Genomic DNA, 26,293 nt, shown 5'->3' on the forward strand with positions numbered 1-26,293 from the left:
CCTCTTTCCTAAACTGAAATTTTCACTGAAAGAGAAGCAATTTGACTCGACTGAAGACATCCAGGCAAATACAGAGAGCGTCCTTAACACACTTCAGGAAAAAAATGTCTAGGAATGTTTCCAAAAGTGGAAACAAACCCATTCTTAAAACTTTCCAATCACACCTCATATTACATGACCAAGCGACTACAGTTAAGGGTTAAGATGTTGCAAATGCTGTGCCTTACAAAAGACCTGTTTCCCTAAATACCACCATTGCTAAACTGTTTAAAAATGTTATGCAGCATTCATTTTGGATATCACTATCATGAGTGCAGACAGACAAGGGAAATTAAACAAGCAGAAGAGCACTATAAGCCGCACATTCTACAATCGCCAGTATATGTTTCATGTATTGAATCTCGAGCTGCATTTGCTCACAGTGGCCACTTGAGAGTATTCTGCAACCAGTCAGCATAGTGAACATGGTTAGAACAGACATACCTTGCTTTGTCATGAATTTTCAGTTTTAAAATTATTTGCGTAAATAATAGAGATGAGAATATATTTATTTTGTATTTTTCTTTTTTGTGGTTGATTTGCTTACAGGTTTTATTTGTCTTTCATCAGTTTTCTCTTGCACATGTTATTTCATTTTTATTTATCTAGTTTGGTTTATTATTCATGCTGATATGAGAATTATTGGTGTCTATTACCAGTTAAGTTTATTTCTTCACTTTCTGATAAGGTTCAAAATATTTTCATGTAAAGCATTATGGTACTTCTCTTATATCTGTTGCATCAACAGCTAAGACATGAACAGAAAGTTTTCCAACAGAAATAAATCACTAGAAAGTAAACATATTTCCAAATGTCTTTCCTCTCTTTCTGGAAATGAACATATGATAGAAGAAGAGGAGGGTGACGAGGAGACACCAGATTAGTTTCTAGGCTTACAAGTGCCAAACAGGACACCCAATGAGTTTTCTTGGTGGGATGTGTGAGCATTTCTACATCTACATCTGTAATCTGCAAACCACTGTGAAGTGCATGGCAATGGGTACGTCCCTATGTCCCACTGTGCCAGTTATTAGGCTTTTTACTGTTCCATTCATGTATGGAGCATGGTAAAAATGACTGTTTAAATGCCTCTCTGCGTGGTGTAAGTAATATGATCCCATCCTCATGATCCATATGGGAGCAATAGGTAGGGGGTTGTATATTCCTAGAGCCAGCATTTAAAGCTGAGGGCTGTTGTATACTCCTAGAGCCAGCATTTAAAGCTGGTTATTGAAATTTTGTTGGTAGACTTACTTGCAACAGTTTCCATTTATCCTCAAGAGTCTGCCAATTAAGTTATTTTAGCATCTCAGTGACACTCTCCCATGTCATACAAACCTGTGAGAATTTGTGCTGCCCTTCTCTGTAGGTGTTCAACGTTCCCTGCCAGTCTTAATTGGTATGTATCTCACACATTGGAGGGGTATTTTAGGATGGATCACATGTGTGTTGTGTGAGCTGTCTCCTTTGTAGTCTGGTTGCATTTCCCTAGTATTCTACCAATAAACTGAAAATCTGCTGCCTGTGTTACCCACAACTGAGCCTATGTGATTGTTCAATTTCATGTCTCTCCTAAGTGTTGCACCCAAGTATTTGTACAAGTTTACAGATTCCAAATGTCATTCACTAATATTATATTTGTGGGTTTGTGTGTGTGTGCGCACTTTTTTTTTTTTTAATGAAATGCACAGTTTTTCATTTTTGAACATTTAAGCAAGCTGCCAATCATTGCACTGTTTTGAAATCTTATCAAGGGGGAATATTTTTACAGTTCCATTCAGACTGTATTTCATTGTAGATAACAGCATCATCTGTAAAACATCTAAGGTTACTATAAATATTGTCTGCAAGATCACTAATATACACTGATGAGCCAAAAGATTATGACCACCTGCTTAATAACTTGTTGGCTATCTTTGGAATGCAATACATCACCAGTTGTGTATATTATAGATTTGACAGTTTATTTGTAGATTTGTGAAGTTATGCTGCACCAGATGTCCTTGCACAAGTAATTTAATTTCCTTAAATAGTGGGCCACTGATTTGCATATGCAGTGATGGCACCTGATAGTGTCCCATATGGTTTCCATTGGATTCATGTCAAGTGAATTTTGTGGCCAGTACATCAACAAGAGTAAACTACCATGCTCCTCAAGCCACTGTGGCACAGTTCTGCCTTTGAGACATGGACTATTATCCTACTGGAAGGTGACATCGCCGGCGGAGAAGACATCAAGCATGAAGGGCAGCTGTCAGTGTGTCATCGATTACTCCCACAGATCTCATGTGAGCACAGTAGAACATCTTCATTGCATAATACTACTCCCAGCAACCTGCGTCCTTGGCATGGTGCACATTTTGAACTGCTGTTCATGTGGGTGACGGCGTTTGTGGAGACGACCATTGACTTGATGCGGCAAACACATGATTCATCCAATGAGTCAACACGTTTCCATTGATCCATGGTCCAATCTCAATGATCCTGTGGCCGCTGCAAACATAATTCATGATGTCATTGGGCTAACATGTGAACACAAAAGTGTCATCTGCAGCAGAGTCCCATGTCCAACAATGTGCAATGAACGGTGTGCTCCAAATCACTTATGCATGCAACAGCATTTTGCTCCTTCAGCAGAGATGCCACAGATCACCACCTATCCTGCTTTACAGAGCGGACGAGCCTCACAGCCTAGCCTGCCACATAACTCTCAGAGTTTCTGGTTCAAGTCGTCCACATGACTAAGAACCAGGAGGCCATGACCTGTTCTGTGGACAATGCTGCAGATTGTGAGCTTTGTTGAAAATCTGTGCACAAGGCTGGTCTTCTCAGCCTTCTCTGCTAGTCACTGCAATCATCCAAGAATGACCTCAGAGACCAGACAGAGAGACTTCAAATGGGCATTGTTTATTCCAACGTGTGCCAGAAGCTGTTGCTAGTTGCACCTTGGTCAGACAGGGGCTACCAGAATAGTCTCATCAACATGCTGAATGAGGCCCCCTGGCGTACACATTGAATGCACCTGGTGTTGATTCCCATCTCTTTCTGCTGTTTTGCTAAGGGGTAGCATTATTCACCATACATTTGAACTGCCAACAATTAATAGATGCCTAGACTTTTGTGTTTGCCTCTCTTCAGACAAACAATTTAAATATTGGGCCTAACCTCAACAGCATGAGAAGTTATTCACTATGCATGGAGGAATGGTGTGACTTGATGATGTAATCAAGAGGAAATGTACTCAACTGGAAAGCACTTTAGGGGTAGGTGGGAACTTTTCAGTATTCTACACAAAAAGGTGTAAATGAAGCATGAGAAACATTTTCATTCCAAAACCCAAACATTCAGTGTGTCTGAAAAATAGTGTGAACAGAATTTGTTGTGAAAGTGTTAATGATGCAGAAGAAGGAAAAAAGCAATCATCAGGTGCTCAAGCTGGAAGAAGGTGCAACAAAATTGCAGAAGTGTTTATTTTTATTTATTTATTTCTTTTGCAGAATAAATTATTTACAACTCTTAAAAAGTTTGAGGTACTGCACCTAAAAATTCTGGATTTAGTGATAACTAAAAAACAGACATAGATCTGTCAATAAGGGTTTTACTGGAATTTCAAACATAACTTATGAGTGCATAATAGAGTTGCCCTTTGTGGTTTGACAAGTGTGTCATGATTCCTGTCTCATGCCATGCACATTGCAACTGTTCATGCTTCTTTCCTTGTAGATTTTTCACAAATCCATGATCTTTAGTGTAATTCCATAAGAATCGCATTATGACAGATCAAGCAACCATAGATGACATTCAAAAAGCATAGAATCACAATGGAAAACATGTATAATTCAAAGCTGCAAAATTCGACGCTCAGATGAATATTGATTTTACACACTTAACAAAAACTTCACTTAACCATCAAAATGGACACACTTGAATAAACTGAATGATGAAAACAGACACATTGCCCTATGCACTCCATGCTCTGACACTACAGCCTCTTAGTGGTGCATTCAACAACTGATATACAGCAACGAATCATAACTCTGAAAGATTCTCTATCTGACTGTTGTATGACTTTTTGCTGTGTCTCTTGCATAGTCACATTCTGTATCCTCAGAGATATGTATGGATAATCCTGTTGTTGTTTTTGTTGTGGACTGCACTGCAAAGACTGGTTCGATATAGTTCTCCATGTTAGTGCAATTTCAACAATTTTCCCTGCTCGTATGTTTCCTACTGCCAAATTCTAGTCCCCATCACAATTAAAACTGTCACCTCCCTTTACTATCTGAATTTGTTCTTTTTATCTCATCATACATTCTGTCAGTCTCTTCATCATCTGCAGCCCTTCTGGGCATATCAACTTGATCTACTTTGGTGTGTGTTGCCTTTGTGTTTATCTTGGGTACTATAATGTGTTCACCATGCTGTTCATAGAAGCTTACCTGCATTCCTATTTTCGTATTTATTATTAGACTGATTCCTGCATTACCATATCTGATATTGTGTTGATAACCCTGTATGCACCTGACCAGATTTGCTTTTCGTCTTGCCCCGGCACTTCTCTAATTCTCATTTCCCTTTTTTAAATTCTCTAACCAATCTATCAGAATAAGAGGTGTAACATTACATGCTCTGACTCACAGCACGCCAATTATATTTCTTCTGATGACTTGAGATGTCAGATGACAGGTATACACTCGCACACACACACATATCCATCCGCACATACAGATCGGACAGCCTGGAGAGCTACCATGTGAAAACCTGCCTTTTGGCAGAACAATGTGTATATGCGGATGGATATGTGTGTGTGTGTGTGCGAGTGTATACCTGTCCTTTTTTCCCCCTCAGGTACGTCTTTCTGCTCCCGGGATTGGAATGACTCCTTACCCTCTCCCTTAAAACCCACATCCTTTCATCTTTCCCTCTCCTTCCCTCTTTCCTGAAGACACCAGAAAAAACATGGTACTGGGAAGCATAGAAAGAGAGATAGAAAAAAATCAAGGATGAGGGCATTGAACATCATTAGTTTTGTTATTAGATTCATGGAAGGGCTGAAGAACAGTACCTGTTATCCTAATGATTCAGAGGATGCGGACAGCTTACAAAGAATAGTGCATGAAGGCATGATTCACACACTCAAAACAATGAAATTTCCTATAGGAAAAAAAAATGGTAAACTTTGATTATCAACTTTTGTCAAATAGCTATGTAGGTCATCATCCTGGAAATAACCAAAAATATATAAGCAAATAAACCGTTTCCAGATGCAGAGAGTAGATTTCAGTGACAAAAAAAAAGATACTTTTGTTTGTTGTTACGAAGTAACAAAATAAACTAGAGAGCACAGAGTAAAAAGAATATTTAATGTTGCTTTGGCATAAACAGGAAAATATTAGTTATAAACAAAAATAGATCACATATGGCAGGATTTCATTGATGACAAGAATGAAAAATATTTCTCATGTTGTGGGGTGGATATTTAATTTCTTCTTCTGTAGTGGTCAATCCAAGGATTGGCTTGCAACAGCTACAATGGCAGCTTGTCTCCATTCTGTGCGTCTTTCAGCTTTTCTCTTCATTTCTTCATAGGTGTTACATCCCACATCTTTCACGATTTGATCCATGTACCTCAGTCGTGGTCTTCCTCTTGGTCTTTTTCCCTCGACATATCCCTCTATGATTGTGTTCAGAAGTACTTTATGTCTTAATAGATGGCCTGTAAATTGCACTCTTCTTTTAACAATGAAACTCCAGAAGCTTCTCTTCTCACCTGCTCTTTCCAGAACCACTTCGTTTGTGACCTTGTCGATTCATTTTATTTTGAGCATGCGTCTATAGCACCACATTTCAAAAGAATTTAGCTTCTGATCTTCCTCTGTCCCGAGAGTCCATGTTTCACACACATAGCATGCCACACTCCACACATATGATTTCAAAAATCTTTTCCTGATTTCAAGGCTGATGCTCTTAGATGTTAATATGTTTTTCTTCTTGTTAAAAGCAGCCTTTGCTTGAGCTATTCTACTTCTCACTTCTGCCTTGCTCCTTCCATCCCTGGTAATATTACTGCCCAGCTAATTAAATTTATCAACTTGTTCAAGCAGTTCATTGCCTACTTGAACTTGGACTTTCACTTGATCTTCTTTGTCGCATGCCATTACTTTTGTTTTTGCTTTATTAATTCTCATATTATATTCTTCACTCATAACTTTATCCATTCTATTCAGCAGGACTACAAGATCTTCTTCACTTTCAGCCAGGACAGCTATATCATCGGCATATCTTATCATATCTATTCGTTGGCCATTAATTACTACACCTGTCTGTGAAATTTCCCTTACTTTTTTCAGCGCCTCTTCAATGTATACGTTAAAGATAACAGGTGGATAGTGCGCAACCTTGTCGGACACCTTTCCGTATCTGCACCTCTTCTTGTTTTGTCTGTCCACAGATAACTGCTGTCTCGTTTTTGTACAGGTTCCATATCATTTTTCTATCTTTATGGTCTATGCCTACTTTTTCGAATACCTCAAACATCTTATCCCATTTAACATTATCAAAGGCTTTCTCTACATCTACAAAAGCTATGTATGTTTTCAGGTCCTTATCTAGTCGTTTCTCTATTATTAGTTTTAGAGCAAATATTGCTTCTCTGGTTCCTCTATCTTTCCGGAATCCAAACTGGTCTTCGGAGAGTGTAGCTTCGACTTTTTGTTCTATGCGTTTTAGGATAATTGAGGTTAATATTTTAGAGGCGTGAGTAACTAGGCTGAGCGTCCTATAATTTTCACGTCTTGTAGCATTTGCCTTCTTTGGAATGGGGATCATAATGTTTTTCTCAAAGTCTGTAGGAATTTTACCCTGCTCGTACATGTTGAAAACAAGATTATACAACTCCTGATTCAGTTTTGCTCCTCCAGATTTCAGAAGTTCGGCTGGGATATTGTCTATACCAGGCAATTTGTTGTTTTTCAATTTTTTCAGAGCTAGTTCAAACTCTTCCTTTAATATAGGTTCACCTATGTTGTGTGCATCTACTTCTGTTTCTTCTTCCATGATGTTTTCAGACAGGTCTGGTCCGCTGTACAGTTTTCCTATATATTGTTTCAATCTTCTTGCAACTTCATCATCGTCATCCAACATATTGCCATTTTCATCCATCACAGCCCTACACTTGTTTCTTCTGTCTTCAAAGCAATGTCTCACACATTTATAGGCCTTGTCGATATTTCCCTTGCTCATGTTGTCCTCAACTGGAATACAGAGATCATCAAGGTATTTTTCTCTTGCTTGTTTTGCCTCTCTGTTGATTCTGTTTTTTAGACTCTTGTATTTCTCTTGGTCTTCCTTCTTCACAGAATTTTTTAATTTCCTTCTTTCTTCCATCATATTTAGTAGGTCATTAGTGATCCATTCCTTCCTTTTCTCTGTCCTTTCCTTTCCTATTACTTCTTCTGCTGCTTCTAAAATACCAGTTTTTATTTTTTACCAGCTGCTTTGGATGTCATTGCAGCCCTGTGTATTTGTTTCCTTGTCTGTTTCTAGTTGATAGTGCTTCAGTGTATTTTCGTTTTTCAGGTTTGTCAAATCCCATTTACATGTACTTCTTTTTTTAATGTTCTTGAATTTTAGTTCAGTCATCATCATAACGAGTATGTGGTCACTTTCCACATCACAGCCTGGATATGATCTGCTGTCCTTAACTTGGTTTTTAAATCTTTGCTTCACTAATATGAAGTCAATTTGATATCTGTTAATGTCGCCAGGCATTTTCCAAGTATATCTTCTTCTTGGATGATGATTAAAGAAGGTATTTGTAATGCAAAGCTTGTTTCTTTGGCAGAATTCTACAAGTTTATCCCCTCTTTCATTTCTTAATCCTAATCCAAAATTCCCTGCCACATCCTCTTCTTTACCTTCCCCAACGGCATTCATATCTCCCATGATGACAAGGTTTTCAGCTCCTTTAATTCTGCCAATTACTTCTTCAAGGTGGTCATACATCATGTCGATTTCATCATACTCGTGCCTCGTAGTTGGCATGTATACTTGGATTATGATTGTGTCTCTTGGTTTAGTTTCCAATCGGACATAAATTATCCTCTCACTATGTTGAACAAATCCTTTTACTCTTAACCCCATCTCTTTATTGTGGATAATTCCCACTCCTGCAATCCCGGGATTGTCTTGTGCTGTTCCAGTGTGTATGATTCTGTAATCCCCTGACCAAAAGTCACCAGCGTTTGGCCATCTCATTTCTGAGACTCCCAGTACATCAACATCCATTCGTTTCATTTCCATTTTCAAGTTTTCCAGTTTACCACATTTAAGAAGTGAGTTGACGTTCCATGTTGCTATCCTTCTTACATTAATGCTTTTGGATTTTGGTATCTCTTTAGTTGTCCCCACCTGGAGATCCGAATGGGGGACTATTTTACCTCCGGAGAATTTAACCAAAGAACTTTCCATCATAAGCTGTTGATACTTGGGATACCCGCCCGAGTCTTTAATGGAGTGGTTTCCCGTTGCCTTCTCCATTCTATGCCGTTGGCCACCTTGTGGCTCCTCCGCCTTTAGGAGCAGTTTCCCACCCCAAGGGCAAGAGAGTGCCCTTCCTTCTAGCCGCTCATCCACCCCCCTAGAAGGCCGTTGGCAATTGATAGAAGGTAATCTCCTTATCCCGGGAGATATTCGGCTCAGTAGAAGTATAGGTTGGAAATTGAAGACCCCTAGCCCTCGAAACCTAATAGCGTCAGGGTCGGAAAAGAACAAGAGTTGGCCAAGGGTGGCCAAATAGGAAAGATAAAAGTGAGGAGCCTGGCATAAGTAAGTGGAAGCAATGCCAGGACTCAGCTCGGGACCCCGTGGTCGCCAGCCACATACTCACTAGGTGTGAGTCCCTGATGGATATCTAATTATGTAGGGCCAAATGGGCAGAAAGAGAGTGAAGCAATATAAGCAAAGCATTATCATTATGGAAACTAGCAACATTAATCATTTTTATGGAAAGAAGAAGACAAAATTATTTTTCTCCACTTTATGATGAAAATGGTTCATCTTATGTGCTTGAAATATTTTACAGTTATTGTTCATACTGCAATTATTTTACTAAAAAATAATAAAATTTAACAAAATTTTCAACCCTTACACTCCTACTATGGCAAATACTCATTAGTTCTATAGAGTTATAGCATAAATAAAATTAAGATTTTGAACCAGATGTCTACCTGAAAGGCTTCTTCTTCAGTGGTGACTGATTGAGCTTGATGTGTTGAAAAATACTCCATATGTCTTCCTTTACTACATCTACGATATGCCTTGGTAGAATGCTAAGCATCAGATGTTCCTGAAAGTTTGAAATAAAAACCAATCATAAATCAGTCATATTTGGAAATTAAAGGGTAAACTTCTGTTGACAATCCTTCGACGATTAATAGTGTTCAACAACTCACCTCTTGACTTTTCTCAAATTGTAGTTTGAATGTTGTCTCTATGTTTGCACGGTGATCCAGAAATGTCCTCCGAATGGCTATCTCATTGAGCAATCGAAAGAATATTCCTATGAGATTTATGCAGGCCATATAGATGACTTCTGTAGCGACCTGAAACAATTTAATTACATTTCTTTTATCTCAGAATGTGGCCTAACAGAATATTAATATAAATGACTTGCCATCACAGGCAACTGTACAATTTGGAAAACTGAAAGTATGACATCACAGATTCTAGCGTAAGATGTTAATGCCTCAGTGTAGACACTAAATGTGATTATAGTCCTATGAGGATTGTGTTTTAAGGTTATACTGAGTGTGTCTTGTGTTGAGGCTTGAAGCAGAGCAGATTAAAAACAAAAAAATTACAATACCCAGATGTGTCAATTTGCACAGACTAATGTGTTTTGCAAATAAAATGTAAGCAATCTGAACAATTTCCTCACTGTTCTTGACTCAATTAACTCATTAAGTACCAATTTTTTCTTTGATCTACATTTATTTCTGTGTTGTATGACTGACATAGAGATAAGGAAAAGGAATATAAAATAAAAAATGCAATAATCTTGAAATAAATGATTTATTTCAAGCGATCCCCAAATGAGTATACGACACAAGCCACTCTCTTTTTACATTTTATTTTATTTTTTGTGACAGAAAAAAAAACAATCAATATGGAGTTCCATATTGAACACAGAACACTGTTTTCTCACATTTTTCTTGCAAATTGCTCGCTTTCTTTGATTCCACATTGTTGTGCATTGAATCACATGTCCATTTCCGGAAGTCCTGAGCTCAATTGGAACATGTGTAGGGGATGATTGTGGGTATGATGGGCTTCCTGCCCTTTGATCAGAAGCAGAGATGATTGAACAAGATATACCCTTGCCACCATCCTCTGGAATTGAAGCAATGGAATATTTTTATTCGAGAGGCAGTAGATGATGTGCATGTTGACCAATGCAACATCTGATGCATTGGTGAACAATGGGAAGTACCATTTCTTACCTTGACTTATCACACGATCTTTCTGAACATTTCAGTCCCTTTGTCCACACCTCCCATATGATTTTTGTATTCTGAAATCATTGTTGGCTGTGGAACTCGCACTTCTTTGTTCTCAGCTTTGCTCCATTTCTTTACTTGGCTTACTGGATGCACTGGCTCATGGGTGGGCAAGAGCTTTACACAATTGTTATCCTTCCATATTACTGCCATTACCTCTGTATTCTTGTCAAACCTACAGTCATACGCTCCTCTTCGTTTCTTCTTCATGCTGTTCTCCGATTCTATTGGGCAGTTAAGGACAATTCCAGTTGCTCCTAGTCTCATTTCTGAGAGCTCCTATGGAAGCTCGTGAAAAAGTTATCAAAACATATTTTGTGAAGTTCAGGAGTCTGCAGAAAAGAAATCGTATTCAACACAACTGATCTGCTAAGTCCCAGAACTGAAACATCACTTGTATCCTCCGTTTTTCCTTCATAGACTGACATATGGAAACAGAAACCACTTTGAGAACAGCACATGGCCCATTGTTTGAACCCAAATCTCACTGCTTTCCCATGAATGAACAGTTTTAGGTAATGGTGTCCATAATATAGTACCATTTACTTATCAATGCTCAGTCTGTCGGAAAAAACTTAAAATTTCCTGAAATTATTATTCAGTAAATCCATCAACAGACAAATTTCAAAAAGTTTATCCCTTTTGTCGAGTGGGATTCTGTTCAGATGTATGTTGTTATTGAAATGAAGGTGTCACTTTATATCCAGATATCTGTTGCAACTCTTACACTGTCGTACACACTTTATGTCAAGGTCCTCATCTCCATTCCAGTATACCTTTTCCTCCTTTTCCTATGGAAGAGCATGGTATCCAGTGAAGAGTAGTATATCTATGAACTTTTTTATGCATCCATAGTTGCGATTATTGTTCTTTGTAGCATATCGGGCACTTTTACTTACAGTCTAAGTTCAATACCTGTTCATCAAAAAATTCTTCAAAGCACTCAACAGCAGATTTTCCTTTTGGTGCTGCCACCAAACTGGGTTTCCGCTGTTCAATTTCTGCTGTATCAGGATAGGTTTTAGAGCAAATCGCATCTTCTGTTGTCGAATTAGAAGTGATAACAACTTTCACTTTCTTCTTTCATTGGCCTGCATGTTCCTCATTTCCCTTTTCTCCATTGGCACGAATTTCCAAGGAACCTGGCACATGAGATGGAACAGTATTTTCAAATATATTTTTGTCGATATCTTCACATGATCTGGAGGGAGCTCGACAATGTCAATGGTCTCGTTCACATCACCAAAAGAGACCATGAAGTTTGGGTCATTTACAATTTCTTCCCATATCCCTCATAGAAAGTGCTTCATAGCGACACATTGTGCATGAGGAGCAAATAAAACCAAAATAAAGTTTTACATGGAAACTGCCATGAGCACCAAATGTGGATCGAAGGTCAGACAGGTGTCATGCGGAAATGAAATAAGTATTTGAAATAAATGATCGATAAACATCTGAAACCATTACAGAACATGCCTGTACACAGATACTGGAAGTTATTTACATAATAATATAACTTACGCTGTTTTGAAAATGTGTAACTCTCGTAACGCTGAAAAATGTAGCTTCTTCACACAAATAAGAGCGTTAACTGACGAAAGCACTTGACAAAGGTCTGGACAACAATAGGAATAGGTAGCATTCACTGTCAGCATTATTAGAATTGCAAAATTTCTGTTACAAAGACGGATCCCCCAAATGGGGATCATGGCACTGAATGGGTTAAGCATGTACCATTTCACTTCTGCTGTGGAATTACACAAAAATCTTAAATCGCATGGAAAAGATTGTTAGTGCTCAAGTGTTGCAGCTACGCCTTGAAATAACAGTTGTCACCTTTTCTGGATTATTTTGTACTTCGTTTCATCTACAACAGATTCTGTTAAATAGAATTGCATTTGAAGTAGGTTTATGTTTCCGATGCACAAAGGTCATATCAGCTTCCAGTTGTGGCGAGACTGTGTTTACAGCTCTGTGCATATCATTTAGATCAGGGATGGGCAATAAGCAGTGTTCACAGTGGCTCCGACAATGGTTGTCAGAGACCGTCACCAGAAGTCGCCCGATAACATCGCCGACGGAGTGGTCACAGTGCTTCTGATATTCCCGTTTTAGGCAGCGTCAAGGAAGTTAGGTTAGAATATATACTAAGTATGAAGTAGGTTAGATTTTAACCTTTTAGGATGAGGTGGATACCATGACGCCTCTGTGCTTCTGCTATTAAAGAGACGCTAAATGCATGTGAATGAGCTTTCCTGTCTGATAAATAAAGTGGTGAGTACTATACACTCCATCCTCAGTTATCGAAATTACCAGACGAGTTTTACGAATGTATGAGATGACGGGAGAAACGTTGTGTTACATACTCGTGATAAAATCGTGGTTACCTTGAAAAGCAAGTCATAAACACTGTTTCACTGCATCTATTTGAAGTTGTGCAGATTCACGTCAGTTAACCCTCAATGATTTTCATTTGGCACACGAGTGAAAGACAAGCATAAAGTGTAGCATATACTCTGAAAACGTAAAGCAATTAAAAGTGCAAATACATACCACATTTGCAAACCACTTCATATTAACAGAACCTCTACCCTACTGGCATAAAACGCCAGTAAGCAGTAACAATAATTTGTAGACAACTGATGACAACCTACCACAAAAAAGATCCAGTACAGTAGCTATAAGCATATATGATACGACATCCTTTTCGCTTAAACAAACTGTGTTTTGAAGTTATAATCCATGCTTAAAATTTCCAATAAAGATTTTGTCTATTTGAGGTTTCTAGTAAACCTGCGATTTCAGTCCATAGATTCCAAATTATATCCCAATTATGATGTTTTCATCCACAGGATGCCACAAACTCACTCTTTCTTGGACTAAACTTAACAGTTTCTCACAGTCCATATTTCGTGTGCGAGAACGTCGGTCGATTTGACAGAAGAAAACAAACTGTTTTGAATTTCACTGACTGTTGTCCGAAGTCTGTATGTTCAGGCCTTAAGATCGGCCATAACATGATCGCGCATGCAGTGGCGTACTGATTTGAAAAGATGAGCCATCTCCGGTCGATGTTGGTCATCGGGGGAATCCACCGATATCGTAACCAGTGTGACCGCAGCCTTAGTTCAGGGGCCACACCCTTTAAAATGTTTACATGTGTTAGTTAACTTTGCTTTTCAGAAAAGATATAAACTGTTGCATAAACATTCTAACTGTCTTGGTGGTTCGCACGAAAACCATTAGCGGGGCGCTATTTGCCAACTCCTGATAGATAACTCTGAACTGTAGTGTCGACGAGACTGGTCTAGCTACTCTTGTTTCATATGTTTTTTCGGTAATCTATATCGGCGTTATATCAGTATGGAGGAAAGTGTAGTAAGCCTTGGAGACGAGATACGCATGTTCTCTATCATTTATGCCCATTTGTGATGGATCGTGTAGAAGAGCTACCAAAACTGGATGATCATTCGGCAGTTCTGTGCGTCGCATCACTTGTGAGAACTGTACCGCCAGCCACCCACTGCAGCATTGTTGATATAACGGCTGTGCTACGCCGCAGCACCGACCAGAATCTGTTAATGTCTTGCACTAAGTAGTTAAGCTAGATGGGATGACAACAGGTTTCCTAAACCGATAAGATCAGTTTCTTATTCAGTAATTTGTAAGACAGACTTCTGACTATCACCGATGCCACGGTCCAGGCACGTTAATGTGACCACCGCCCATGTTCGACGTGAATGTGCAATAACCACTCACAGACGGCAAGTGGCAGCACCAGCAGCGGAGAGAGTGCCGGGGGACGCGGAAAACACTGCAGTCGCGATCGTAATGCGGAAACGGAGCGATTTTTCTGACATCCAAAAGGCCACGGTCATTGGCTCTCGGGTCAACGGTAGAAGCATTTCCGAAACGGGTAAGTCTGTAAACTGTTTGTGTGCCGCCGCGATTAAAGGACTGCGCGCATGACAAAATGGCGGCATCTAAAAGCGGCGTTGAGGCAACTGTGGTGCACCACAGGTCACAGATGACAATGGTGAACGATGGCTACGGATGGAAGATGCTGTCCATGCTTTAGACAGCATCGCTCCTGCGAAACGCAACTCGCCCTTTTTTCACATGATATCTCGCGAACCATGGATGAAGGGTAACAGACGGATGCCATAATCCTTGACTTCCGGAAAGCGTTTGACTCGGTGCCCCACTGCAGACGCCTAACTAAGGTTTGAGTGTATGGAATTGGTTACCAAGTCTTCTTAAGTAATAGAACCCAGTACGTTGTCCTCGATGGTGAGTGTTCATCGGAAGTGAGGGTATCATCTGGAGTGCCCCAGGGAAGTGTGGTAGGTCTTATGTTGTTTTCTATCTACATAAATGAAAAAGTTATTTTAGTTCGAGCACCTAATAGTCGATGCAACGTACACAAAGAGTAAACTGCTTCTGGCCAGCCATGTCCATTGTTGAATCTTCTGTAATTCCGTAAAACGGAGAATATTTTATTTGGTACAGAATGTCTCATGTGAACAATAACTATTAATAATTTGTTTTGTATCGTCGGTGCCAACCATGTGCCGTAGTGCTTCAGTCAGCTCTTCAGTTCTGGTACGTCTTTCCTCCTTTAATTGAGAAGTGTCATGAGGTTTCCGGCCATCGTTTCATGACCTCTCAGTGTTCTATCTTTCTCCTGATCTGTCAGCACATGTCATACAATTTAGCCTATCATGTTGTGCTGTTTTCATGTTACTGAATAATTGCGATAGATTTTCAGTGAGCCTTTTTTGCAGCTTTTTTCCAGTTACAGAAGTCTTCTTTACGAAAAACAGTTTCTTTCTCTAGTCTTCTCTTACTAACTGTGTGGATAGATTTAATGCAGTCATAGCAGATAACTCTCTCTCTTTACTTCATAAACTAGCTACGTATAAGACACAAACCATTCTGATTTGTAGTATCCTCTATTCCACTGTGGAAATTTATGACAGGGCAGGACACAATGTAGTTGGAGCTTAACACTGACAGATCGTTTCTTTACAAGGATGCAACCGTTTAATTCAGTTGTAAGCAAAAATTACTCTCAACCAAAATACTAATCGCATATTTGCTGCAACAGCATAGCTTTATCCTGGCTCTGCTTGTAGAACATGCACATGTCTAACAGTAAGTGAACTTGACGGGACAGAAATCGTATCTTACTTCCTGAGACATTGAAAATGGGAGGGGCGAACTGCCCCCTCCCCCACCCCCTTCTCCTCCTCACACCGTTGGCTGTATTGTCAGAGATCAGGCGGCAACCTTGTAGAAGACCAACTCAACAGTGAAGGTACGACTGCACAAAGTGTGATTGTAGCAGGCCATTCAAACCGCCATCGTCGTCTGTTTCCACAGTGCACCCGAATCCACAGTCTGCAGAGAGAGGTCTAAACTCTAGATCGCGGGGCCCGGGTTCGATTCCCAGCCGGTTTGGAGGGTTTATTCACTCGAGGCTGGGTATTTCATCGGCGAAGTGGTGACAAATAGAAAGACTTGCACGTAGTGGCCAAAGAACCACAGACGGGATCTCCCGACCATTAATGCAACACAGTCACTTCATTTCATATCACCCAAATCCACAGCAATCTGTATCATGCTCTTTTGGCGGGTCAGAAAATCTCCACAATATGCTACAGTTGCAACGAGTCTCCAGTAAATCGAATGTTTTTTGTGCCATATCCCGGTGTAAAGTCTATGGACCTTTCATATTCAAAGCAGCAACTATAAGTGGTGATTGTTATCTTGATGTGCTAGAACTATGACTCTTTCCTCAACTGGAAGAAGCTGATCCAAATATCTTTATTTGGCAGCAAGATGGTGTGCTGCTGCACAAGCATAATTCAATATGCGAGTGGTTAAATGACGTACCGGATTGTCCGCAAGGGGCCGGATGACAAAACTTGTTTTGCATGGCCTCCACGTTCCAGCGAACTGACACCATTTTACCTTTGGGGCTTCATAAAGGATGCGTATGGACCTCCGCTACCAGCTGATCTACCCGACTTAAGAAATAGGAGTGAAGCAGTTGTTGCAACAATTACTCCAGACACACCAGTCAAGGTTTGGGAAGAACTCGCCTATGGACTCTATGAGTGCCGTGTGACGAATGGTGCTCACATTGAACACTTTTAAGTTGCTATTTATTTGATGTGTTATTTGTGAGTTGACTGTAATAAATGACAAAAAGCCTTAAAACCCGGATATTCATTTTGAATATCCCGTATTTTGCACATTCGATGCTCTAGGGAAAAAATGTGAACATGAATAAAACCGACAAACCGCAGGGGCGGATTCCTGATTGGAAATGGAGGAAAAAACGTTCTAACAACATGCGTACGGAAATGCATCGTTGCCACGATAGATGGTGCTGACGAATGACAGTTCCTCTGACCATGTGTCGTATGTTCCTTCTATGTTGCAGGCTGTGTGATTGACGCAGCATACTGTAAGCAGCAGAATGGCCCGGTAATTATGTTGGGAACAAATCGGATGGTGTTTGTGTCAAGCCAAGCAGATGGTAACGGTTGAGAGGCAGCACGGCTATGCCACTACAAATGCACTCAGAGAGTCAACCACATCACATAACATTTCAAGCCTGTTTGGGCGTTTGTGTGATCATGGGTCGTTTCAGACAGACGAACGTGCTGGGAGGTAGCGGCAGTGGCGGCTGTTGTGTAAGAGCACGTGAACACCCTCGCTTTTGACAGCTTTTGGAGTTATGGTTATTTTTCTTTGAATGCTGTTAAATGTAATGTAGAAGCAGTAATCTGAAATACACGGCCATACGTCTACCACGCTGCACTTCACTGGCATTCCTCATCAGGGTCGCGAGCACACTTTCGGTTGTGCATGTTTTAGACCTTTTGCGCATGCGCATCTGGTATGACGTAATTGCCTTACAGGCTAAATACCTACTGGTTCTCATAAACAATGTGCACGGTTCACGGCGTGCACTGCTAACCATTACCACTCAACTACAAGTTTACATCAATGCCACCAGGTGTAGCACACTGCAGCAGTCTTTTATCCCTACTCTCTGCGCATAAATCCCGCTAGGCGGTAGCACACTCCTCAGGTACGCCGATTCACTATCTACATAGTAAAATTAGATCGGACAACAAAACATGTTACAGTTATACTGACAGAAAAACCTATTTTGTGGGACTACGAATGAGATATGATATACTAAGTTTTTGATTTTATCATACAATAATCCATCTGAGGCGCCGAGAACCATAAAGTACACCATCGTCGATTGTGAGACGGTAGCATTTACTCATGTTTCTGACATCTGTTGATCGGGTTTATCTGTGCTGTAGGTCCACGTTGTATATATGAACATTCACGAAAAGCTCTCTCACTGGTTTCTTTGATATTCAGTTAAATGTGGGATCAACGACAGTGTGCTTTTGGCCCTTAAGGTTCTCAGTGCCTCATTTATGTTCTAGTTAAGTTTAATCATTTACACAAACGGCAGTTTTTGTCTGGAGTTGGTTGCTTACTGCGGTGCAATCACTTTCGTGTGTATTGTCAACAAGAACTCTGTTGAATCTGTTTTAACTGCTAACAGAAAAGAAAATCACCAGGAAAAATTATCCACAAATGAATTAGGGCGGCCCAGACAAGATCCATTGACTGAGATAGTGAGGAAATCAAATGTGCGTGACTACAAGCGAACAAAGAAGAGTATAACATGTGTAAGTTGTTGTGTGGGTGCAAAGTAAAAATGTCAGATTTTCAGCCCGCAAGTTTGTTCGTTAACTAATATGTGTGTTAGAGATCTTGTACATTTGTCAGAAAAAATGAGAAAGCATGAGAGATCACACTTACACATAAATACGGAACAGAGAATAACGGAAGCTTACACGTTATTTCTTTTCTGCCAAAAACTGTACATAATTATGTACAAAACAACAAAATTACATAAAAACAATGCTTTCTTATTTCAGGCAAGTTATGTATATTATTATTATTATTACTACTGGCAATGGTTGTAGTTGTGTAAATATGTTGGTAAGCATAACTGTCATGCAGGAGATGCTATTAATTTCACATTCTCATATTTATCTGACTAAAACTTTGTGAACACCCAGAATGTATGCTCACGAGCTGCCACTGTGTGGCGAACTGTGGGTGCGCCAGACTTAGAGGACCGGGTCCTACAGGATATTAATTACTAGTGAAAACTCCGGAGAAGTGGCCTGGCAACATGGTGTAAGCCAAAGTATGACTATGTGTATCCTGCATCACACTGCATTCCATGGAGGCCACTTTGAACATCAGTTACGACATGGACGCGATGCAGTTCTGTACTGCGCTCCGGGACAATTTGTTGTCGTTGCACGCACACCGTCCGTTTGTGGACAAATGTTCACAGGACCTTTTTTCCTCTATTTTCAGCCAGGAATCCGTGCCTGCGGTTTGTCAGTTTTATTAATGTTCACACTGAATATCGTTTTCATTTTTGTTACAAAAAAATTGTTTACATGAAGGTGCATTAGAAACTAGCAGTAAAAGGCAGCCTGTGTGGCTGACTAGTGGGAATTATATCAAAATGTTAGAAGTAGTCACAATCAGGCTACAGTAGCCCGTTATAAATAGTATTGTAAGGTGCTTAAACATGTTATTAGGAAGGCAAAGATTATGTGTTACGCAAATAGAACAGGTAATTCACAGGATAAAATTAAAACCATTTTGGTCAGTTGTGAAGGAAGTGTCTGGTTAGCAGCACAAGGTCGACGATATAAAGTCAGTTCACAGTAAAAATATTTGTTACTGATAAGTCAGGTATACGTACAGCATCTAACAATCACTTTCTTAGCATTGATGGTGAGTTAAATAAAAACTTAGTTTCCACAGGGAATCATATAACTCTCTTGGAAAATGCTTTTCCGAGACTAGCGTCTGAAATACTCCTCTGTGACACTGACCAGGGGGAGATTGAGTTAAGAATTAAATCACTGAAGTCTAAGGTCTCTCATGGACATGATGGAACGCCTAGCAGAACATTGAAGTACTGTGCTGCACATGTTAGCCCTGTACTTAGTCATATTTGTAAGTTTTCATTTAAGAATTGTCAATTTCCTGAACGATTAAAGTACACAGTAGTAAAGCTGCTTTATAAAAAGGGAGAAAGGGATAATGTAGACAATTTTAGACCTATTTCTATACCATCAGTGTTTGCTAAAATTATTGAAAAGGCTTTGTATGTAAGGATAACTGATCATTAATAGTTTGCTATGAAATATATCGTTTGGCTTTAGAAGTCGTTTACCAACTGAAAATTCTATATTCTCTTTTCTCTGTGAGGTACTGGATGGATTAAACAAAAGGTTTCCAACGCTAGGCACATTTTTTGATTTAACTAAGGCGTTTGACTGTGTTGATCACAAAATATTGCTCCAGAAGTTGGATCATTACGGAATACGGGGAGTAGCTCACAATTGGTTCACCTCGTTCATTAACAACAGACAGCAAAAGGTCATTATTCGCAGTGTTGAGAATGGCTGTGATGTGGAGTCTGAGTGGGGTACAGTCAAGTGTGGAGGGGGGGGGGTACCCCAGGAATCAGTGTTGGGGCCACTTCTGTTCCTTATTTATATAAATGATATGCCCTCTAGTATTACGGGTAATTCTAAAATATTTCTGTTTGCTGATGACACTAGCTTGGCAATAAAGGATGTTGTGTGCAACATTGGCTCTGTGTCAAATAGTGCAGTTCATGACATAACTTGATGGCTTGTAAAAAATAGACTAACGCAAAATCACAGTAAGGCTCAGTTTTTACAGTTTTTAACACACAATTCAACAAAACCAGACATTTTAATTTCACAGAATGGGCATATGATTATTGAAACAGAAAGCTTAAATTCCTCGGTGTTCAGATAGGTAGTAAACTGCCGTGTAAAGCTCCCATTCGGAAACTTGTTCAAAGACTTAATGCTGCAATTTTTACTATTCCAACTGTATCTGAAATAGATAATCGCTCGACACGAAAATTAGTCTGCTGTGCTTATTTTCATTCGCTTATTTCGTACGGTATTATATTTTGGGGTAACTCTTCCCATTCTAAAAGGATATTTTTTGCTCAGAAACTGGCAGTTCGGGCAATAAGTAGTTAAGTTCATGAAGCTCTTGTCGACCCTTGTTCACTAGTCCGGGTATTTTGACATTATCCTCTCAATATATATATTCTTTACTGTCATTTCTTGTTAACAATATCAGCTTATTCCCAAGAATTAGCAGCTTGCACTCAGTTAAGACTAGGCAGAAATCCAGTGTGCATTTGGATCGCACTTCCTTAACTCTTGTGCAGAGAGGTGTGCAGTATACTATTGCACCCATTTTCAATAAGGTACGACAAGATTTCAAAAATGTTAGCAGTAATTCATGCGCTTCCAAACTGAAACTGAATAGTTTTCTCGTGGGTCACTCCTTCTATTCCGTTGAGGAGTTCCTTGAAGAATTACGCTGATTCGTATGTTATATTGTTGCTTGCGTTTGCTTAAACTTATGGCTTGACATTTTTGGGTTCATAGCCATTTTATTTTATCTGTTATTACTTTTATTTTGTAGTTTCATGTACTGATATATTCCATGACCTTGGAGATTTGCTTCTAATTTGGTCCTATGGAACCATTCGTGTAAATAAAAGAAATAATATAAACATACTGCAGAAATAAGCAATTCCACGATAAAAACGAACGTTAAAAAGGGTTATGTGTATCGAAAGTACACACATCAAAAAAAGTTTTGTGTCATCTCGGTTACGAGAATTCCGGAACCTGTACAGAGAATTGGAATAGAGATCAACGTAAACATCATTTCCGCCCTTTTTATTGCTCATGAAAACCACACATTGCATATTGTGCCACCATACAGCGAGACCTTCAGAGGTGGTGGTCCAGATTGTTGTGCACACCGTTACCTCTAATACCCAGTAGCACGTCCTCTTGCATTGATGCATGCCTGAATTCGTCGCGGTATACTGTCCACAAGTTCATCAAGGCACTGTTGGTCCAGACTGTCCTAGTCCTCAACGACGATTCGGCGTAGATCCCTCAGAGTGGTTAGTGGGTCACGTCGTCCTTAAACAGCCCATTTCAATCTATCCCGGGCATGTTCGATATGATTCATGTCCGGAGAACATGCTGGACACTCCAGTGGAGCGATGTCGTTATCCTGCAGGAAGTCATTCACAATATGTGCAGGATGGGGGCGCGAATTGTCGTGCATGAAGACGAATGGCTGGCCAATATGCTGCCGATATGGTTGCACTATCGGTCGGAGGATGGCATTCACACGTATCGTACAGCCGTTAATGATCCTTCCATGACCACCAGCGGCGTACGTCAGTCCCACATAATGCCACCCCAAAACAGCAGGGGACCACCACCTTGTAGCACTCGCTGTACAATGTGCCTAAGGTGCTCAGGCTGGCCGGGTTGCCTCCAAACATGTCTCCGACGATTGTCTGGTTGAAGGCATATGGAACATTCATCGTTGAAGAAAATGTGATGCCAAACCTGAGCGCTCCATTCGGCATGTTGTCGGGCCCATCTGTACCGCGCTGGATGGTGTCACGGTTGCAAAGGCGGACTTCGCCATGGACGTCGGGAGTGAAGTTGCGCATCATGCAGCCTACTACGCACAGTTTGAGTCGTAACACGACGCTCTGCGGATGCACGAAAAGCATTATTCTAGGTGGTGGCGTTGCTGTGAGGGTTCCTCCGAGCCATAATCCATAGGTAGCGGTCATCCACTGCAGTAGTAGTCCTTGGGCGGCCTGAGCGAGGCACGTCATCGACAGTTCTTGTCTCTCTGTATCTCGTCCATGTCCGAACAACATCGCTTCGGTTCACTCCGAGAGCCTGGACACTTCCGTTGTTGAGAGCCCTTCATGGCCCGAAGTAACATTGCGGACGCGATCGAACCGCGGTATTGACCGTGTACGCATGGTTGAACTACAGACAACATGTGCCGTGTACCTCCTTCCTGTAGGAATGAGTGGAAAGTTTTCGGCTGTCGGTCCCCCTCCGTCTCATAGACGCTGCTCGTGCATGGTTGTTTACATTTTTGTGCGGGTTTAGTGACAACTCTGAACAGTCAGAGGGACTGTGTCAGTGATACAATAAGTCAACGTCTAGCTTCAGGAGTCTTGAGAACCGGGGTGATGCAAAACTTTTTTTTGATGTGGGTATTAAGAGGCGTTGGAGTAGGTGGAGTAGGCAAAGAAGCGCGCAGGTTCGCAGCAGACGAGGCGACGTACCCTGTTAGAGATATCCGAAACGTCGCGGTAGGTGACGGTGGCGAAGACGGCAGCGTAGCAGACGGTGACGGAGACGCCGAGGACGGCGGCCTGCAGGTCGTGCGCGAGCGGCAGGTAGACGTAGACGGCGAGCAGCACGTGCGCGGGGTAGGCGGGGCGCAGGCGGCGCGTGGTGCGCAGCGCGCACGGCAGCACGTCGGCCGCCACCAGCGCCGCCGCCGCCACCAGCGACGCGGCGCCCGCCGTCCAGGGCGGCGGAGGGGGGCTGCCCGCGCGGCGCACGCGCACGCTCCACGCGGCCGGCGCCAGCAGCGCGGGCAGCGCGCACGAGTAGCTCACCGCGTCCTGCCACGTCTCCGACAGCCCGTCCTGCCACAGTCACGTGCGGACCAACAAAACTTAGAAACTACACGAGATGGCATTCATGTCAATGGTTATTGTTAATCTTCCACGGGCATGCCTCGACAATGGGATTACGAATTTACTTCAAACTTTGTACACCTTTACTAGGCCATTAAAACAACATAATGTGCAAGTAATAAGGTGCACTAGTCTGGCAATTAGAAGAAAATCCGAGAGAAGTCTTACGCCCCTGCTATGTACCTGTGCGAACGTGGCGGCTGTAAGAAGTCCTTAAGCCGTCGGCACACGGATCGTGCTGTCGAACGTTAACGTTGAGCGTGTCAAGTTCAATGTGCTGCTGAACGCTCAGGAACGATGCGACTTGTGCATACCGAACGTGGGCTCCAACGTGGTATCGCAGCGCTCTCCAGCGGCAGTTGACGGATGTTTCTAGTTCGTAAATCACACTGTTTACTCAACGGCCGTGCGAAAATTCCCACGTTATCTCTATTAACACGCACATTTCCTGCATCGTCCACAAAAAAGAAGGTACCATTTCCAATGAATAAGGACACAGGCTTATAAAAGTTCCATTACAAACAGCGCGGTACAAATTTGGAATACTTCTCCGCATAAGATAAACATTGTTTCATCATTCCCACATATTAGTAAAACCCTCAGGTCAGTTTTACTTGATCACTGTTCCTACCCAGTAGCAGAATCTTTGCAACATGTGAATTACGAAGCGTAAAAGAAAAAGGAGCAAAATATCTTTATACAAGTAGCGCAAGCTTTACATAACACCAAATATTATAGTATATACTTATATTAAACTAATAATAAAGTATCAGAACCTAATAAAAACGCGAATGTTATTAAAAAAAAATTGGAAATGTCAAGATGCGAACCACCACCCCAACAGACATCTCTGTACAGGACAGTGACGCTAGTCATTACGCTTTTTTTTTCGTTGCATCTGCTCGGTGCGGGCGTCGTTGATCCATTAACTCAGTCTTTTTATTGCAGAGGGCAGCTAACCCTCTGACCGAACACGCTCAGTTACCGTGCCGGCTTAAAACAACGACATACACTTAGTATCTAATCATTTTATTTTACCCCTTGCTGAAAACCTTAATCGTAGATATGTTACTAATTGAAATTTAATTATAACAAATTGACCAAAAGCAGTGCGTTTTGGGTGGATCTTCAGTGCGTCGTTGCATTCAAATAGCCTACTCTCACAATACGCAAGTTACAATAACTATTTTGCCACGAATATGATGTTTCTCATAATTTTATTGAAACGAATTACACAGTTAACAACGGGTTTTTCAGTGATTTTCAATAAGGTGGTGCTCAGAATCGACATATATACATATAGACTTGACATGAATGCCAATATGGCGCCTTACAATTCTGTACTGAAGGGAGACGGCGTGCGTGTGACGTAGGTGGCGTTGTGCCACCTCATTGGTCAACGCTCAGACGCACGCTCAGAATGTCTGACATGCCAGATATTGCTCTGCAAGTCCGGGAAGAGTCCCGAACGTGCTATTCCACGCTATGACGTCAGAAACTCGGCAAGCTCAACGCTCAACTTTTGGATGCACGGTCCGTGTGCCGACGGCCTTATAGTCAAGACCGGCACGGCAGCTCAGCGTATTCGGTCGAGGGATAGTGCCCTCTAAAAAAAAATAAAACTGAGTGAATGGAACAACGATGAATTTGAACAAGCGTCATGGGACGTCCTCCCAGAACAAATACAACGATCAATAACGAACAAAATGAGATTTTTTTTAAATAAAGAGGGTTAGCTGCCCTCTGTAATAAAAACACAGTGAATAGATCAAGGATGAACTTGAATAAGCATCATGGGCGTCCGACCCGAACAAATACAATGACCAATAACGAACAAAATGAAATAAAAAAAAAGTTTAACGTCCGCGCTATGCAAGACGTTCGTGGACGAGGCGGTGGGTCGGATCCCGTTAACACTTATTTTATTAAACTATATTTTTTTCATCATTGCTCATATTGTGATTTGAGACTTTCTCGGCGTATTCCATTCGTGAAATCTTCTCGGGTGATCAGCCGAGTAAAGGCGTCGTCTTCTCGCAACGTTTCGAAGGGTTTCGTACCCATCATCTTCAAGCGAAGATCTTCGTACCCATCATCTTCAAGCGAAGATCTTCGCTTGAAGATGATGGGTACGAAACCCTTCGAAACGTTGCGAGAAGACGACGCCTTTACTCGGCTGATCACCCGAGAAGATTTCACGAATTGCTCATATTATTTTATGTGACATTTGAGAAGTTATATAATGAAAAAAAAACCACTTGCATTTTCATGAATTTCGTATGCAATGATAATCGAAACTCTCAGCTGCCAACAGGTGTTGTTGATATACCTCAATGGGGACAGCTGAAAATGTGTGCCCCGACCGGGACTCGAACTCGGGATCTCCTTTAGGAACTTTATGAATGTAGGTTGTGGACAGTTGGGAATGTGGGTCTCACGGGAAGCGTGCAAGGGAAAAGTCCCTGCAGTCGCGCTTTCCTCTGTGCCCTCGGTGGTTCATATGGACAGAGCGTCTGCCATGTAAGCAGGAGCCGGAAGGAGTGGCCGTGTGGTTCTAGGCGCTACAGTCTGGAGCCGAGCGACCGTTCCGGTCGCAGGTTCGAATCCTGCCTCGGGCATGGATGTGTGTGATGTGCTTAGGTTAGTTAGGTTTAATTAGTTCTAAGTTCTAGGCGACTGATGACCTCAGAAGTTAAGTCGCATAGTGCTCAGAGCCATTTGAACCATGTAAGCAGGAGATCCTGGACTCGAGTCCCGTTGGGGGCACACATTTTCAGCTGTCCCCATTGAGGTACATCAACAACACCTGTTGGCAGCTGAGGGTTTCAATTAATTACCATTTATTTCTAGAGAAGCTCTATGGTCATTATTGGTATCCGTTCTTTCGGAACAGTTACTATCTTCATATAATTTCGTATGTTATTTGACTATTTACTATTTCTAATTAAATTTTCAAGGACGAGAGACAGATTTGGAAAGCCCA

At 41.2% G+C, this 26,293-nt stretch overlaps 1 protein-coding gene across 1 annotated transcript in view; it reads right to left on the reverse strand.

Annotated features, from left to right (window-relative positions):
- The window catches only part of LOC126188195 (adenylate cyclase type 2-like), a 258,257-nt gene that overhangs the window by 124,820 nt on the left and 107,144 nt on the right, over window positions 1-26,293 (reverse strand). The window contains exons 3-4 of the mRNA XM_049929738.1: window positions 9,492-9,641; window positions 9,267-9,385 (exon numbers count right to left, since the gene is read on the reverse strand). Of these exons, the coding sequence (XP_049785695.1) occupies window positions 9,267-9,385; window positions 9,492-9,641 (269 nt within the window). The remainder of the gene's footprint in view (window positions 1-9,266; window positions 9,386-9,491; window positions 9,642-26,293) is intronic.

Source organism: Schistocerca cancellata, chromosome 5 (genome assembly GCF_023864275.1).
Source record: "Schistocerca cancellata isolate TAMUIC-IGC-003103 chromosome 5, iqSchCanc2.1, whole genome shotgun sequence".
NCBI classification, from domain to species: domain Eukaryota; kingdom Metazoa; phylum Arthropoda; class Insecta; order Orthoptera; family Acrididae; genus Schistocerca; species Schistocerca cancellata.